The 18,060-nt window shown below is 36.8% G+C and overlaps 1 protein-coding gene across 11 annotated transcripts in view; it reads left to right on the top strand.

Annotated features, from left to right (window-relative positions):
• The window catches only part of LOC107034844 (protein FAM170A-like), a 591,285-nt gene that overhangs the window by 209,674 nt on the left and 363,551 nt on the right, over window positions 1-18,060 (top strand). For 10 of the 11 annotated variants that reach the window (XM_072957842.1, XM_072957840.1, XM_072957841.1 and 7 more), the window contains 3 exons: window positions 1,673-1,813; window positions 4,169-5,160; window positions 6,202-6,303. In XM_072957842.1, the coding sequence (XP_072813943.1) occupies window positions 1,673-1,813; window positions 4,169-4,887 (860 nt within the window). In that variant the 3' untranslated portion in view covers window positions 4,888-5,160; window positions 6,202-6,303. Of the gene's footprint in view, window positions 1-1,672; window positions 1,814-4,168; window positions 5,161-6,201; window positions 8,100-18,060 lie in introns of those variants that run through there. The other variant, XM_072957858.1, reaches the window with a different exon arrangement.

Here is an 18,060-nt window from a genome sequence, read left to right as displayed (position 1 = left end):
CTCATAAGCCTATCCCCTCATGTGTTAAACCTTCACACCCTCATTTTGCAGTATATGCATTTCTTAAATTTGCTTTTTCTTTTCTTTCTTCTTTCAATACCACAGTCTCACACAAATACTCTCATTCTTGTAGAACTCTATATTTTATATTAAAAATCCATGAAGCTAACAAAATCATATGATGCCTTCTAAAATTCCTCTCATTTCCCAGCATGTCCTTCAATAATTCCACAACCTAGAGGCTCACATGATCTCCCTTGTATCTGTCCTTCTCATGGTCAGTCTGTAATATTTTCAAGGTCTCAACAGGTCTCACAAATTACTCAGAACTACACTGTCTCTCATATAAATCAAATAGATATTATATAACTACTTGAACTTTAATAGTAAGTGGCACATAGATCACTCATAATATATGAACAGGGTACTGCCTATACGTGTATAAAATTATGCTGTAGTGTTACCCAGCATATCACACTGACACTGCCTTCACATACAATGGCCATCTCATGCCTACATTCACTGCCTAAAATTGTTGAAGAAACCTGACAGACTCATACACAACTCAGACTATACTCACCAAATATGACAATACATACCAACCATTTAAAAAATATACCAGTCATACTAAATTTCCCCATTTCTACACTAACATGATCCACCAGACACTCTCCAGATGTGTTTTAAAAGTAATTCTATTACAGGCTTAATTAAAGCTTTGAAACAGAGGACGCGTTTTTAAAGTGTTTGAGTTATTTTATCAGGAACAAGAATTTACCTATTTATTTGCTAAAGCTTATGTATTTAAAGGCATAGCCCTTTCTATTGGAAATGTAGATTAAGATTAAGTAAAAAAACTAAATGAAGGTATTTGTGTCATATTTAAATCAGTGGTAGAGGTAGAGTTAATTCAAGAAATACACATATTACTTAGGAAAATCCTAGCAACCTGGAACGTACCTGAAATTGGGAAACTTTAAAGATGGTCTGTAAGCGTAGTTAAGTATAGATGAAAAACAGAGTCAGACCATGTGGGACAGGAGACACAAAGAAAGGTGACGGCGGTGACTAGGCCAGGTGATGGATGTGCCATTTAAGAGTAATTAAGCTCCTGAGATGGGAGCTGTAGCCACTGTCGGGAGTCAATCTTGGAGATCCTACTGCAGTCTTTCACTCACGCTCAGAGCCAGCAGTTTCCCCAAAGCTCTGGCAACAGAGGCCTCTGTGTGAGATTGCACAAGAGCAGATATCTAGAAGAGGGGGCTGGGGATGAGAAATAGACGTCAGTAGATTCCTTCCTGTAAATTCTAACTCTCAGGATGCAGCAGAACTTTGATGTGATAATCCACAGCTGATCAACTGAGGCACTTTACCTGTGTGCATACTCCAAATTTATTCTTTTGGTGAATAATACAGGTACCTTGCTATGTACCAGAGAAGAACTGGAGCCTTTGATACACTGCAGAAAACAGCATAGGGTACTCACAGGTAATCAGACACATTATTCTATCAAATATATTTGTATGCCTGTACTTTGGGACTTCGGACAGAAAGTGGACTGTAAGCTTTATGAGGACAAGTATCATGTGTGTCATCGTACGTGGTATTTTTTGAATGTTTGCTGAAGTCAAAAAAAAAAAACCTTATATCTGGTTTTCCTTCTCTTTCCTAGAAATCTTAGGCTCAGATGAAGAAACCCTGCTGTCTGGACCTTTTGGGTTCGTCCAAGGCCACAGCCAAAGAGCAGAGGATTCACACTCAGAATATATCTCCTGTGCCTCTTCTCTAGACAAGCTGGTTCATGATGATATGAGTGAGTGTGGGAAAGAGGAGACGCTGAGAAAGAATCAGGCAGGCAGATGGGTCAGCATGATGGTCTAGAATTGGAACTGAGCTCTTTGCTCAGCAATGGCCATAAATGACCCCTTCTCTCAGGGACTGCTTAAGGCCTCTGTTTCTCATCTATGGGAAGAAATGTACCATGTAGGTATCTCTGTTTCCTTTATAAGAGGCTCTTAAAGGATCTGAATGGGAAGATTACAAATCTAAGGAAAATGTAGAAGCACATTTCCAGGAGTCTAGGGCAAGACTATAAAGTCTTCATGTGAGCATCTCCAGCACCACGGCAAGTTCCTGAGGAACAATTAAAAATTTATATTGTTGACTGAAACACACGCGCGAGAGCTGTGAGTCTGAAAAACATACACACACACCCCCTTACACATACCACATGAGAGCTGTGAGTTAAGTTTTGTTTGGTGCTTACTGAGGAGTATAGCCCATGAGATGGACAGCTCTGAAGGGCTGGTCTGAGGAGGTGTTGAGGAAGTCACTATATATGTGATTTTGGTGAAGGGGGTACATGCAATCGATTGAACATCTCGGTAGGTTGCTGCTAGTAGCAAGAAGATTGCTGGTAGTCACAGGGAACATCTAGATGTCTCTGTTAATAATTTTAGTGCTTTTCTGAGTATGAGAAAATACAAGAAATTGAGTTCACAAAATTTTTTCCTGAAAATATGTAACTATCTGAAGGCCTGTTCTGCCAGTGTGTCCCGAAACACTGAGTGTCTCATTCCTGATCTCCACCCTGAGCTCTTTTCAGTGTGTGTTAAAGGTCAGTGATTACAGTGGCTAATTCTTGTAGAGCCTGGTGGTGAAAGACATTCTTTAGTTTGTAATCTCTACATCTCTCTCTCCATATTTATTCATGTATACATTATATATGTGTGTATATATACATATATATAAATTTACATCTATATTTCTCTATATATCTATGTCAGTATAGCTATCAATATAGGTTGATAGGTATACGTACAGAATTCTTCATTAAACTTAAACCCCATATCCTCCAATTGAACAGTTTCTGGTAAGGAAAGTTGAGCTAATAATATCCAGGTTTTAGTGACTACATACTATATTTCAGGCATAGTTCTAAGTTTTTGATAGTCTGTATACACCTCTAGAAATATCACATACAAGATACTCAACACCACTGGCATCCATCACATACACAATTTTAATCATTGTTTATTTGTATTTTGAGATAAATGGAGTTTCGTAGGGGAAAGTCCTCTGCCTCAGAATATTTCTCCTGTGTCTCTGCACGAAAGCTTATTTTTGCTGATGAGGATGATAAGGAAGATACAAAGGTAGGACTGAAGACTGGGAAGGAAGTACAGGAGAACTATTGAGCCCATCCCTACTTATTTCACTTTCCCCTCAAAAACAAAAAAGGGATTCAGGGCAGAGGGACTAGGACTCTTCCAAGGGACAAAAAGAGAGTGTGCCTTCAGGGATAGGACAGTTTCTCAGCACAGATACTCAACACGTGAATCCTGGGACAGCTCTACGTGGGCAGTGTTGATATGTGCACGGGAAATTAATCAGAACCTTCCTCCTCAGATCAGCACAAACTCTTCCTCACACACTCACACAGTGTATATAGAGTCCTTCAGACCAAATACGGCCCTATTTCTCCTTCCTTTTATTTTTTCTCTCAAATAACACACAGCTTTAGTCTTCATCTATCTTCCCCATTCTCCAGTAGCATTACATAGGTACACCCTTCAGTCCTTCACATAATCATTTTCGGATTCACCTGTTTGTACACTAATCTCTTACATCACATCCCTTCACGTGTGTAACCTGTTTGAACTCCTTATGCTAGGTCAGACTCAAGAAAACTCATATGCCCTGAAGGGAATGTGCTTTCATATACAGTTTTTCTAATCTATGTATTACTTCTCCCACAGAACCTTCAGTCCTTCATAGAAAGGCACATTCTGAGAGCTCACATGTGTTTGCTCTGACACTCTTAAGTCTTACTATCTCACAGTAAGAACATGTACCACTCTTGTGCCTGTTTGTAACACCATATAACACACATGCACACACCTATTCGTCCCCTTTCATCAACATTAAAAACACCAGATATGTCTGAGAACATACATACAACACCTCAAGACACACCACATCCTCATTCTCACATTGTTAAACCATGCATACACGCCAAATAAATCATACCACCCAGAATTCTGAAGTATCACATGTATGTGGACTTACACTCCACATGCCATATAGGAATATTTTCATTGCCATCTTAACTCCTGTAAACTTCCCATACTTATCCTAGTTTTCTTATGTTTGAAATTTTCTTTCCTAGGAATCCATCAATTATATCAAGTTGTTTCCTGTTTTGAATCCCCTGAGATGCCTCTCTCCCAGGATTTGGAGCAATGGGAGACTTCCTCCCCTTTTCCACAAGTCTCTTTCCCATTTCATTTGGTTAATAGCAATGAGTCCTTTGTGTCATCAGTACATATGCAAGAGAAAAGGTTCATGAAAATTTACTATATGCATGTACAGTTGGAAAGGGGTGTGGCTATCTCATGGAATACTGGGGAAGGATTAAAACCTTCTTCAAAGAAGATAAGAATAGAAGAAATGACCTGTCCTGAAAAGGTCGCCACAGCATTCATCTTCTGTCATGTATCTACAAAGGAGCTCCTTACTGACACCGAGTTCATCTCAGATAGCAAAGCCCAAGAGGAAAGGGAAAAGGAAAGTCCAGCAGAACCTCCAGCTCTGGAGGAATGTTCCAGGGCCAAGACGCCTGAATGGCTGGTGGCTCTGGATACTGGCTTCAGGTGCATGGGCTGCTGCCGGGTCTTCCCCAGCTTAGAGGTCCTTCAGGAGCATGTGGAGCGTGGGATCAATGAGGGCTTTAGCTGCCATGCTTTCCATCTTGCCTTGGCTTGGTTCAAGAGCAAGGGGAATAGGAAAGGGAAGAAGAAGAGGAGGAAGAAGAAGAAAATCAAGAAGGCAACATCTGGATGCCATGAAGAAAAACATTTTGGCATGAAGATATCCTCATATAAATAAACAGACTGTTTTTCAGCCCTAAAAGAGAGGAAGTGAAGGAGGCCAGACTACCGAGAAGGCTTTATCTTCTCTAAGCAGCCATAGTACCCACCTTTGTTTATGCGTATCTACCACTTCACCACCAAGAGGAGCAGACAGCCCGCTGATCTCCTGAGGAGAGAGGAGAAGGCAGTTCACGTCACATGGAAGAGCAAGACTAAAATAAGCATCACTGTACCCTCTCCACCACTACAATTGGAAGTGGAAGCTGCTGTGGGCCAGATTGCAGAAGAGGTGAGGACCACAGGGATAAGAGAATGTCAAGGAAACGTGGGATGCTGGGTTCTAAGAAAGGGTGGCATCCACCACAGATGCCTCCCCTGGTTCCATGATAACTGTAACGAAGAATTCCCTTCTGAGTAATATATACTTGAAAGTGGAATACTTGGTTGATAACAAATTAAACAGGAGTGTTTCCTGTCTATGCCCTTTGAAGGAACAGGACTAAAGACCTGCCAGTAGCTGAGCAGGGCAGAGAGGGCTGGGCCCACCACTCCTAGATAAATTGAAGGTCACAAGACTTACATCCCCTCCAGGTTTATTCCCTGGCCTGCCTCCCTTCCAGGGGGCACAGGGCAAGATAGAGACAGGCCTTCTGTCCTTGAAGAAAAAGATTGGTATGAAGGCCAGTCATAGTTCTACCCTTTCTCTGGGTGGGAGTGAGATCTTAGACTCCATTCTGTGATTTTCACCCCCTGGAGGAGACTGCTGAGGAGTTTTAACTGCTTGAAGGAAACAACCATTCAAATCCTTTTTATTTTTATGAGAAAAATTTCCCTTCTGATATAGTAGGAGCCAGTGGTTCTGACTGCCTTCTCAAAAGTGTCAGGTGTCACCAGGGAAGGAAAGGAGCGGAGGCTACCCTTAAGCCATGAACTGTTTCGGGTAACTTTTAACTGAATGTGTTGCTTCCTGGACCTCCATATCCTTTTATTGAAGGTTCACGATTCTCACATGATACTTTCCTTTTGTTACAGCATCAGGTGTCTTGTTCTATTTGGCCGGCAGAGGAATGAAACGTAGACAAAGCTCTAAAGACATTGTAAAGCCTGATTCATATACTACAATTAATGAGAATGTGTCTTTCTAGTTAATGGAACAAATCAAGGGCTCATCTTCCATCTTCTGAAAGTCACAGTTAGAATGAAACTTGGCAATTTTCCTGAATTTTCTGTATCCTGCAGGAAATCCTGAGAGTGGCTGAACATTTGTCACTAAAGTAAGAAAAGCTTCCTTATTGAATGGATCCCCTTCTCTGTTTCGGTTTTCTCACAGCGACACAGACCCAGTGGCCTGAAGATTCTGAGCGATGGTGTCCAACACAGTCCGATGGTCTGGCAAGAGCTCAGCCGTTCTTGTGAGCCCCGCGGCATCAAGGTAGGGCTGGCCTGAAAACACATGTGCCTCACATCCTGTAGCTGCTTTCAGTTGCTCTGTAAAATGCGGCACCTAACTGAGAAAATAGCCCACATAGAGTCTTGAGGAACCTAAGGAATATTGAGGATACTAGACACTCAGGAGTCCTGTGGAAAGACTTTCCAGCTCCTGGTACTCGCCCTCAGGGAGTCAGGGGCCACTGAAAATACCTGCACTGTTGCCTTGTAGAGAAGAGGACAGTATAGGTAGATACTAGTGCTACAGGAAGAAAAGTCTTTATACTTAAAGCTATCAACAGTAGAACAGAAGACTGATGACAACTTGGTAGGAATTTAGGGGAGGAGACTGCTAAGGTGACAGAGGGTTTAAAAAGATACTCTAGTATTTCTCTTCCCACGTTGAGTTCCGCTTCTTTCTTCTCACTTCTGTTTCATTTATTGTCAGCTTGGACACCTGGCTCACAGTCTTACTCTCCAGCCCAGATACTGTCTTTCACTCCAACTTTCTTAACCTCCCCCGTATGAAATCCGTGAATGCTGCTTGATGCAGACAAGTGTGAACATTACAGAATTTAAATAGTACAGATTGTAATACCTCTTCTCCCATGCACTCAGCCCCATGCATTTCTCTCAAAGTAGTACATATTTTTCTACATTGTTTTCTTTAAATGAATGTATACTTTTCCTCATATCTCCCTTTTAATATAGTCACCTGCATAGTCATTTGGCTGAGGGACAGACATTCTTATCATTGAAAGAGCAAAAGGTACGGCACGAATGAAACCAGAGGCGACAAAACCCCGCCCCTTGGCTTCTCTGGGCTTGTTCATGTGTAGGTGCACAAACCCTTCTTACACAGTCATGCTAGGAGAGATGGAACATGTATAATTCATCTGAGACAGTCAGGCATGTGTAAATACACGTGTCCTAAAAGCCACAATGGAATTTTAAGCGTAATAGCTTTAGGAGTGTAAAAGATACCAACTTTTGGAAAATACAATGTGCATGTTTAGTTATTTGCATGTCATTTACAGTTGTTTAATTTAGTACATTTTCAGATATTAATTTTAATTTTCCTTTGTCACGCCAGTATCTTCAATTAGAAGACAGAAACAAAAAAATAAAAATTAAAAAAGTATTATGGACAGTTTACAAAACTATATAGGAAAAGGAAAACTAAAATAGCTAAACTTTCAAATGGTGTTCTTTCTAATTTGTAGCCTTTACCTTCCTGAAATTATTAAAGCTTAAAACTGCACACTGGCCTTTGGGAAATCTGTATGTGTACATATTTGATTACCTTGAAATTACCAGATTTGTGTCCAGTTGTTCCCCATGGGTATGTATGTGTAACAACAGAAAGGATACTTGTGTGTGCACAAGTTCACAGAAGCCAAGAGATGGATTACAGTTGCTTTTGCTTTTATCTGCCCAGAACTTCTTCTTCCTTTAATAAGAGGCTCTACCTTCTGAACACACATATGGGCAAGTCAGACTAGCCAAGTGAAGCCATTACTTCACGGACTGGCTTCCAAGATTGACCTGGTTGTCAGCCTCAGTCCATATGGATCAATCTGTACTAGATAACTTGGAAAATTAAAATAGAAAAGATAGAGCTTGTGAGAGTTAGAGGTAGGTTATCTTTTGTCTTCAACTCAAATTAAGTCCATTGGGTCTCTACTACTGGACTTGCTTCAATTCCTCTTTTTTTTTTTTTTAAGACCTGGCTGTTTTATCTATTACTTTACTTTCTTAAGTGTCCCATCCCCACTTCAATAAATTCTTGTTTTGCCTCAATCAGCTTGAGTTATTTACTGTTGTCTGTAACCTAATGCACCTTAATTGATGCAAATTAACTTCAACATGATAATTTCTTCTATTTTAATAGCTGAAATGATATAGTCTAGGAAGGAGTAACATTATACCCCTCTGACTTTATATTGAAACAGTAAGGGATGAATTTATACTCAGTACATACACTAGGTCCTTGAATAATTAGAAAGGTGCATTGAAAATGTTTGGGTATATAAACAAAATGACTGCAGTGGACAAAGTGGACTTCAATACAGTCGACCTGGTAAATCCCTCACTACTACTTAGCAGCATTGAATACTTTCTGAGTCAGCACTGCCATCTTGAAAGAGGAAATCATAATACCTAAAGTAATGGTTACTGTGAGACTGGTAAGACACAGGTAAAACGACCTAGTACAGTCTCTGGCATAAGTAGCAAAACAGTTTTTCATTTTCATTCCTTTTTGAAATGTATTTTCTTTACTTATGACCATCGGCAGTTTGATTATGCTATGTCTAGGTAGAATTTTTTTTTTAATTTCCTTCAGATTCACTGAATCTTTCCTTTGTCATCACCATTCTGTTCTTTTGGCCCTATCCATGATTTTTAGTTTTTAAAATTGAAGATACTATAATATCTAATTCTAAAATTTTTACTTGGTTCTTATTATTTATATATATTTATATACTTCTCTTTTTCCGCCCATCTAGTGTTTATCTTCACCTCCTATTCCACAATTATAATAGCTGCATTAAAACCTTTTTCTGAAAATTCCAACATTCATGTTGTCATGAGATTCTCATCTGTTGGTTTTCTGTTTCTTGAGTTAAATATTCTGGTTCTTTGTTTATGGGGTAATTTAGAAATGTATCTGATATATTTTTAATACTACAAGGGTGCTGTTAAAATCGTATGGGAAATGTTTATTTCATATTTTTGCATGCAATCAACCTGTCTAAATTCAGAGTACAAATTCTGTATCGTTTTGTGTAGTGATGGTTTCAGTGTCAATTCAGTCTTCAAAGCTTTTGTTTTGCTTCTTCAGGTCCATTGTGCACATGTACCACTTGTGGGTTAGTCAGGGACTTGGCACCAAATGTATACTCAAAATATTTTTTCATTCATTTTCAATTTTCAGTACAGCTTGTTTGAAGCGGAATCATATGGAAATAATAGGTTTTGAAGTTCTCTTAATTGTTTAAAAAATGCCATTTATATTAATCTTATCTCTGCACTAGCTAGTATGTTTCTTCAGGGACTGGAGTGTAGCGTATATTGTGCAAAGTGGTATATATTAAAGAGCTCCCTAGTGGGTTTTGTCTAATAGACAAAGATAGTAAATTTTCTTATGTGCTAACAATTCCATTTTTGGCATTTATTATTATTTTCTATATGATGGCTAATAATTCTAGTATCTGTGGATTATATTAACTTGATTTTTCTTATTTGCCTATAAAAGTGCATGTTCATATGCTTCTAAAATTCAAAATCTTCCCTATGCTTCCATTATCTTCCTAGTTCCAGTATACCTAATATTAAGTGCACTATAGAATAATTTTTTTTTAAATAAGACTACTACTTTTACTGTAAAAGTGTAGTAATTTTACAGACTACCACAGACCGATTTAAGTATAGAAAATTTTCTTAGTGTAATAAGGATAACTCTTTAATTGTCTACATGTTGAAAACTGAGTCCCATATTACAGTGTTGTATCTTTGTTTTAAATTCATACTATTTTTATTGTATAACTTCCTCGCTTATTACATAGTAATTTTTTTTCTTTTCTTTTTATTGAAGTATAGTCAGTGGCAATGTGTCAATTTCTGGTGTACAGCACAATGTCCCAGTCATGCATATACATATATACACATACTAATTTTAAAAATGTTTTCCATTACAGATAGAGTGACTTAACAAGAGTTTGCCATTTTTTTAATTTTTAAAAATTGTAAATCCAAAGAACTCATCAGTGCTAAAAAGAAATGAATTATGAAACCTTGAAAAAACCTGGAGGAAACTTAAATGCATATTGCTAGGTGAAAGAAGCCAGTCTGAAAAGGCTACATACATACAGTGTGATTTCAGCTGTATGATATTCTGGAAATAGCAAAACAGTGGAGACAGTAGAAAGATTAGTGGTTGAATAGTCAGAGCACAGAGGATTTTCAGGGCCATGAAAATACTCTGTATGACAGTATAATGGTGGATGTAAAACCCATAAAATGTGCAACACCAAGAAGTAAGGTACACTGTGAACTTTGGGTAATTATGACGTGTTAATATAGAATCATCAGTTGTAAGGAATGTACTGCTCGGCTGGAGGATGCTGATAGTGGGAGAGGCTATGCATGTGGTAGGAGGCAGAAAATATCTGGGAAATCTCTGTACCTTTTTTTGAGTTTTATTGTGAACCTAAAACTTCTCCAAAAAAATGTAAGTCTTTATTTAAAAAAAAAACTACATTATCTCATGTGATAGCAATAAATGAGACCAAACTTTATATCCTAAAGTTTAGTATATATTGCACAATTAAAACGTTTTTGAAGCTGGGACATACCTTATAACTATTAATAAGCAGGAATTTAAATACATTTTGCTCTTGAACAACATGGGTTTGAACTGCATGGTTCACTTATGCAAGGATTTTTGTTGCTGTGCCATGGTAAATACTACAGAACTGCAGAGCCTTTAACTGGCTGAATCTTCAGATGCAAAATTGCAGATAGGGAGGAACCAAGTATACTGGAGAGCTGACTAGCAATTATTCCTGTATTTTCTACTTCACAGAGGGTTGATGCCCCTAATCACTGCATTATTCCTGGGTCACCAATATTAGCGTTTTCTTGTTTCCAAGATAGCATATTCATATCAATAGTGTCATACTTCTCCTGAGACCTGAGGATATAAAGTACATGAAAGTAATTCTATCATGGCATGACAATTTGTGTTTCTTTTGTGTTCTTTCAAGTTAAAAAGAAAAAAAAAGGTAACATTCAAGTTGTGTTTATCCTGAATATAGGTAGGTGGCTAGCTAGATGGATGATCCAAATAACTCTTAACTCTTAAATATATTCCTGCAATTATCTGAGAGGCAGGTGTTGTTGATAGTTCTCAAAATCAGGAATCATAGGATAAACTTATTTTTTAATTCCCATTCTCCTTATGTTTCTAGACTTCTTGAATATTCAGTGTTTTATTTTAAGTGGTAGTCCAGTACACGTTTTCTGATCATTATAAGATGAAACCATAAACACAAAAACACAGAACAAAATTCCCCTTCAACCAGAAATCGTGTCCAGTTGTTAATCTGAAAAAGTGTAATAGATGAAAGTATCCAAGAAGGCTAGAAACATAGTGAAAATATTTTTACTGTGCTTTTTCAGATCAATTACATGCATTTAGGGATACTTTATCAGAATTGTCTAACATTTGAAGAAAACTACATTGTAAGTAGTATTTGAAAATGTCACAAATGTGCTGTTTAAAAATAGGCTTATCTTTTATGTATGAAAAACTTGAGTGAATCATATACACTCTCAGGCACATTAATAATGAACTTCCACAAACCATCAAAACAAACCCTTGTTAAATATCTTGCTGTGTCATCAGTTCAACTGAAAAGTAAACAATAAGAAGATTTAATATTTATTGTCAGGACAAATTTACTCACAAAAAGCCCATGAAAAGTCATTTAATTTCCTTTTAGTGATGAGGTTACCCTTATTAGTAGAGTTAAATGTATGTGTGTGTGTGTGTGTATTTATTTATTTATTTATTGGGAAATGATACAAGTGTAATGAAATCTCTTCAGAAACGCAGACTCACCCTTACTGCCTGCAATAAGGCACAAAAGATAGTGCATTTCACCAGAATTCACAAGAATGGCACCTGAGCATGTATAACTGATCATATAGTTTATATCAGAAAGGAATTTATTTCTTTACCAAGCTGTCAATAATAAGCCTTGTCTGAAATTTTTAAAGAATAGCTCAATAAAAAGTACAAAAATATATGATTTTCTAGCCATCTGTTTTAACAGTACAATGTACCAACCTCACTTCACTAAAATACAGTTCATGTTTTTTTCATATAATGACAACTATGATCATTAAAATGTATGTGCTTATTATTGAATGAACCTACAATTTCTAATATCCTCTTCATTTCAAAGCCACAAATGATAGAGAGGAATATAGATAAAACTACAAATCCTAACCTTCACATTTCTAGGAAACAACCTTTTTTTTTAGATAAGAGCTCAATTATTCTAGGTTGAAAGTTACCATGGTAACTTTTATAATAGTTAAAAGTAATAAAAATTCCCTTAGTAATCAAGAATTGATTACTCATTCTGGGAAGTAAACAGGAAAGGCAAACAGTATCCCCTAACCTGTCTGTTTTCTCTGTCCCCTGGCATCATCATTCTTACACATGTTATAGAAGTACTGTGTTCCCTCCTGGTAAGAGCTGTACTCCTTGCTATAATGTTTCGCCAAGTGAGCGCAGTTAAAGTAGAACTCTGAAAATACTGCACTAATACATGTCGATCTCCATCTCCACCTCACCCCCACCCAGAAGCTGCAGCCATTCCATCCAGAACAGAGACTATCATCTTAGCAAGAAAAATAAAATGTAAAGAATATTCCTTACACACTAGAAGAGGCAGAAAGATTCAGCCTTCCAATTGACGAATTATAGGAATGGAAAGAAGAACATCAGAAAGAAAAGGAAGAAATGTTTAAAAAAAAAAAGAAAGAAAGAAAAGGAAGGATCAGGTACCACTGTTTCCTTCCTTCATACATTTCTAAGAATGTAAGTGTGTAATCGAATCATTCAGAAGAAACAGTATGACTTTTGTTTCTCTTGTATCAGTGTAGAAAGGCCTGGGGATTGGGATTTAGAAGCAGAGACTGCAAGCCTTTCTTGATCTCATTTAGTTCTGTGTGACCCATTCAACAGGCCATGCGTGATTTTGCGTGGTTTTAGCAGAGAGGTATTTAGGACAGTTGCCAATGTTTGATTCAGTTACCTATTGATATTATAAATAATGCTTTTTTAAACAAAATTTGCATACGTTGTATCTTATTTGTGAGTGTGTATTATTTTCAGATTACAGTCCTGGAAGTCAGACACATAAGTATGTCTTTAATTTTACTTGGTACAGCCAAATTACCCTCTGTAGAGGTTGAACTGTTACACATTCCCACCAGCCATAATCTAAAAGAACTTATTTTCTCCAGTCTCATGTTACCAAATTTTGGATTTTTGCCAGTCAGATAGGTAAGAGATGATGCATCTTTGTTGTGATTTCCTTTACTCTTAGTGAGAATCCAGCAGGTTCTCCTTGGATTCTTCCTCCCTGTGGCTTGGCTTTGAATCTTTGTCTAGGCATGGGGTGGTGCAGTGTGGTTTACCTCACTGGTTTCTTGTCTCTCAAGGGTTACTGGTTTTCACTACCTGATGTTCTGACTGCTGGTAGGTGATATTTTTGTCTTTTGTTGTTTTGATGTTGGTTGTTTTAGGCCAGTGAGTTATGGCTCCTGTTAATACGTATTTTAACTATAAATGTTATTTTTATCAAAGTAAATCATGGTAATTCCAGTAACTGTTATATATAAAACTATGAAAATAACCTTGTAAGTTTTATACTAAAAAAACTGTTTTCAATCCTTTTAGGATTTTTGGTTCTTACAGCCATTTGTTTAGTTAATATACTTTTACATCTCTTTACCCTTAATGAAAGATGAGGATTTATTCTCTTCCCTCTCCCTCACAATATTGACATCAGCACTTCTGTATGTACATGTGCCTACACAAACAGATTTCTCTTCATTTCATTTTTGCCAACCTATATCTTCTAATTTTTTGACGGCCTTATTTGACTAAATCAGGATTTTCTTTATTTTATTATTGCTCCGTAACTTTTCTTCCCTAAAAAGACATGTAATTATTATAACTGTGTCTTTTATTTACAACTATTTTTTTCAGGAGTTTTTTTTTTTTCCTCATTTCTAGTTTAGTTAATTCTTGTCCAGTTATTCAACAGTACCATTAAACCTCTCTGAATGCCACTTGTTAATGTTTAAATACATCAGGTAATCTATCAGTTTTTTTTTTTCCTTTGGAACATTCCAGCTATAGTGCTTGACCTTTGTGAGACAATATGGAATCATACTTGCTAGATCTTCTGTGCAAATATACTTACGGGATATGCTTTCAGTGCTCTTATTGGAAGTTCTGTTTGATGGATCCCAAGTCTTTTTTTTTTTTTGTCTACTCCCTTGTTTTAGTGGAGTAAAACCTCCAGGAGTTTTCTGAGAGAGAGTGTGTTTTGAGAGTTTAAATGTCTGAAGATGCTTTTATTATTACCTTTCACTTATAGTTTTGCCTGTACAACATTTTAGAATGAAATATAAAGTGATTGGAACCTCTGTGACCATATACAGGATTTGTCTGGTGGACCTCACTGTGGGGTAAATGGGAAATTATTGGCCATTTCAAATTTCACATGTGTAGGGATTTTCTTTGGGGTGATTTAAATTCTCCAGAAAAAAAAATTCAAATCTATAGCTCTGGAAAATATGTGCTGCTTAGAATATTTTTAAGGTAAGTTGTTCAAAGATAACTAAAAGTAACCACCCTGTATTAAGTAGTTCAATTAATTTTCCTATTTTTATAATGTATATTTTCCTCCCCATTGATACTGTTTTTGGTTTCCTGATTTGGAAGCCAGCTAGGGTTTTCCCCAGCAGTGGTTTTTAAACTTACGCATGATACCTGGAGGGCTTGGTAAACAGTTTTCATGAATACATCTCCTGAGTTTGCAATTCAGTGGTGATGGTGACTATAATTTGTATTTCTAACAAATGGCCTAAGGATGTTGATATTGCTCGTCCAAGGACTGTACCTTGAAAATCACTGTCCTGCATGAAGCCTGCATAAGTTATGTATTCTTTCATTGTGATACATAAAATTTATCTTTTGTGTGTAGTTCTCAGTATATAAGTTGCTTAAATATAGTAGCAAAACTTGCCAGTCACATGTGATTCCTATTGGATAGTTTTTAGACTTTTGAAGAGAAATTTGATCAATTGTCTATTAAAGTTTCCAAATTACAAGTAGCTTCATCATGAGAAAAAGGACTTGAGCAGAGTGATTAAACCATGAGCTCTGGAACCAGGCATCTAGGATTTCTTTTCTGTGGACTTCAGTTTATGAAGTTTCCTCTGCTTATGTCCCATCATCCTCTGCAAATACCAATAGTTCCTACATCTCAGTGCTACAGTGAAAATTTCATAATATAATGATAAACATTTAGTATGGAACCTGGCCACAGTAAGCTCTTAATGTGTTTTCTGACATCAGCAGCATCATCATCCTTATCATCATCACTGATAAATTGGTGTTGTGATTAATGATAGCATGTAAGAGTCAGGGACTGACTCAGCTCTAATGCAAAACTGTAGCCAGTACAGCATCCAGTTTAGCAACTATGCCTCAGCCCTGTGGTCCAGATGGGGCAAGGGAAACAAATAGGAATGTCATGACCCTGCTGCCTTCTGGGCTATAAGTAATAAACTCCTTTGTCACTGTCCCAGGGGTTTTATGTCTTCTACCATCATTCATCGAACTGTGGCAGCTAACATCTTAGCTTGCTGGTAGAGTAAAATTCAGAAGTTTCACAGGTTTGAACAATGTTTTTGATGCTGGTGTAAGAAGTAATATTATCCATTAGTTTTAGCATTAGCACTCTTTTCAAAAATGAAACTACAATATGAAATTATAAAATGTAAGTTATGTTTTATACACATGTGCACATACACACACGTGAGTCTTTACATTTCTTTGAAGCATAGGTAAGATTCTAAAAACATCAACATTTAAAAATTTTGTGTTCATATGTAACTAAAATGTGATTTTATCTGATTCCTTTAAAACTTTAATGTCTATGAAACTATCATTCTTAATATTTTACAAATGTCCTTTATCTGATTCCTTTAAAACTTTAATGTCTATGAAACTGTCATTCTTAATATTTTACAAATGTCCTCTTTTGCAGAGGATTGAACCCATTGCAGTTTTATTTTACTTGGATATTTTATTTAGGCTTAAAATTGGTGCCTATTTATTTGTGGCTGCTTTCCTTGTTGCTAGTTTATTTTTTTCACTGTGTTTGGAAATAGATTGCTCTGATAATTGATACAACATGAAATATCTCTGTCTTAAGTAAATCTGGCTTCAATAAGGTAGATTTTACTTTTAGCCTCAAGATGATAAAACTGAGTAAAGGGATAGTTAAATATGGTGTTTGGTAAACTATTTAAAGTAGTTATTATTTCACTATTTTTAGCCAAATTCATATGTTTGTTTTACTGTATTACCTCTTTTATTTCTAAAAGCTTACATTTATCTTTAATATTTGTCTATTTTCCACCAGTGTCACTTGGGAGATCAGTGTTTGCCCCAGACATAGATGGCAAATTGGTGTACTATCTCATTATTTCACATTGTGTTTTATAAATAAAACTTTTAGTGTATCTGATACAATCAGACATTTCATGATTTCTAACCTTTTGTGTTAAATCTTGAGTCTCAGCAACTTGCTGGAAGAGTAGTTTTTATTTTTACAATCTTTGTACTTGGCACCTTGTTTTAAAATTATCTTAAATCTATTGATCTAGTCTGTTGTGGAGAAATATTTGTTCTTCAGCCTTGATCTGTTAAGAACTAATGAAGCAGAGGGTAATAGCATTGACTAGCCACCAGTGTATACATAACAACATAGTGGGCACCAAAATGATTGTATCTTGTACAAATTCTTGATTTTAAATGGACCCCAGCCAAGGATGAGAGATCAGGAATACAGACGTAGTCCTATTTCAGGGTCAAAGTCTCTCTGTTTTTCATGCCTCAAGACTTATGGTTAAAGGTAGTGAGGCAAATCTCCCTTTTGTTCAAGAACAGTGGAAATGCATCCAGCATTTGGGATCCATAAATATTGACACCACTGCTATGAACATCTATGAGCATAGAATTGACGTTAGACATTAATATAATAGCTTGCTGATGTGATTTCAGGCACTGCAAAATCCTGCTTTCCCATAACAACAGTCATCTGTTCATTCCTCAGTTGTAATACCAGAGAGGCAGTGAATCAAAATATAAGACATGCTCTTTTGTTAAGCTTTAACTATAATGTACAGGTGCTGTGCTCTCTGTCCTTGCTTATTTCGCACCATTGCTCCATTACTCATTTTACTGTGTTGTCATTAACATGGTCCTGAGCCACTGCTCTTGCCTCTCCTCTCATGTCATCTTCACATTCTTTTCTGTGCTTAAAAATTCAGAGACTCTATGGATGGACAGTTTCCCAAAGTAACAAAGATATATAGCTTTCTGAAAGGAGCAGACATGATGATGTCTGTCTCTTGACTTTTACAAGAAAAATCATTTTGTCTGTGACAAAATTGCTCCTCAATCCAGTGTTAATAATTTGTCATGTTCTGTGTCTCTGCTGAAATGTGATAACTATGTCTTGTCTTTGATGAGATACATTGGCTAACATGATTCATGCTTCACAGATTGGAAAGTTAGAAAAAGATAGTATAGATTTATTACATTTTCAAAAAATACAAACCTGTAGTTTTGAAGAGGGTAGAATAGAAGAAAATGCCCAGTGTCAGTATACTACATCCTCTTTTTTTCCCTCTATCCCCATGTAAATTTAGGGTTTGGTCATATTTAACACCATTAGTTTTATAGTTATCTATGGATTTACTGGTTTTGTGATGGGGATTTTACCTTTATATCACTTGGGCCTCTATCACGAAGTCTGGGATAATTTTTGGTGAACAGCTGGGCACAAAAAAACCTTGTAATATACACAAGATTCTTAAGATCTCTTACCTCTGTTTGTGCCCCAAGGAAATCACCCCTTTGTTTTCTCCCTCACCTTCCTAGTAC

This window comes from Vicugna pacos, chromosome 3 (assembly GCF_048564905.1).
Source record: "Vicugna pacos chromosome 3, VicPac4, whole genome shotgun sequence".
Classification (NCBI taxonomy): domain Eukaryota; kingdom Metazoa; phylum Chordata; class Mammalia; order Artiodactyla; family Camelidae; genus Vicugna; species Vicugna pacos.
This window is presented reverse-complemented; position numbering and strand designations above follow the sequence as displayed.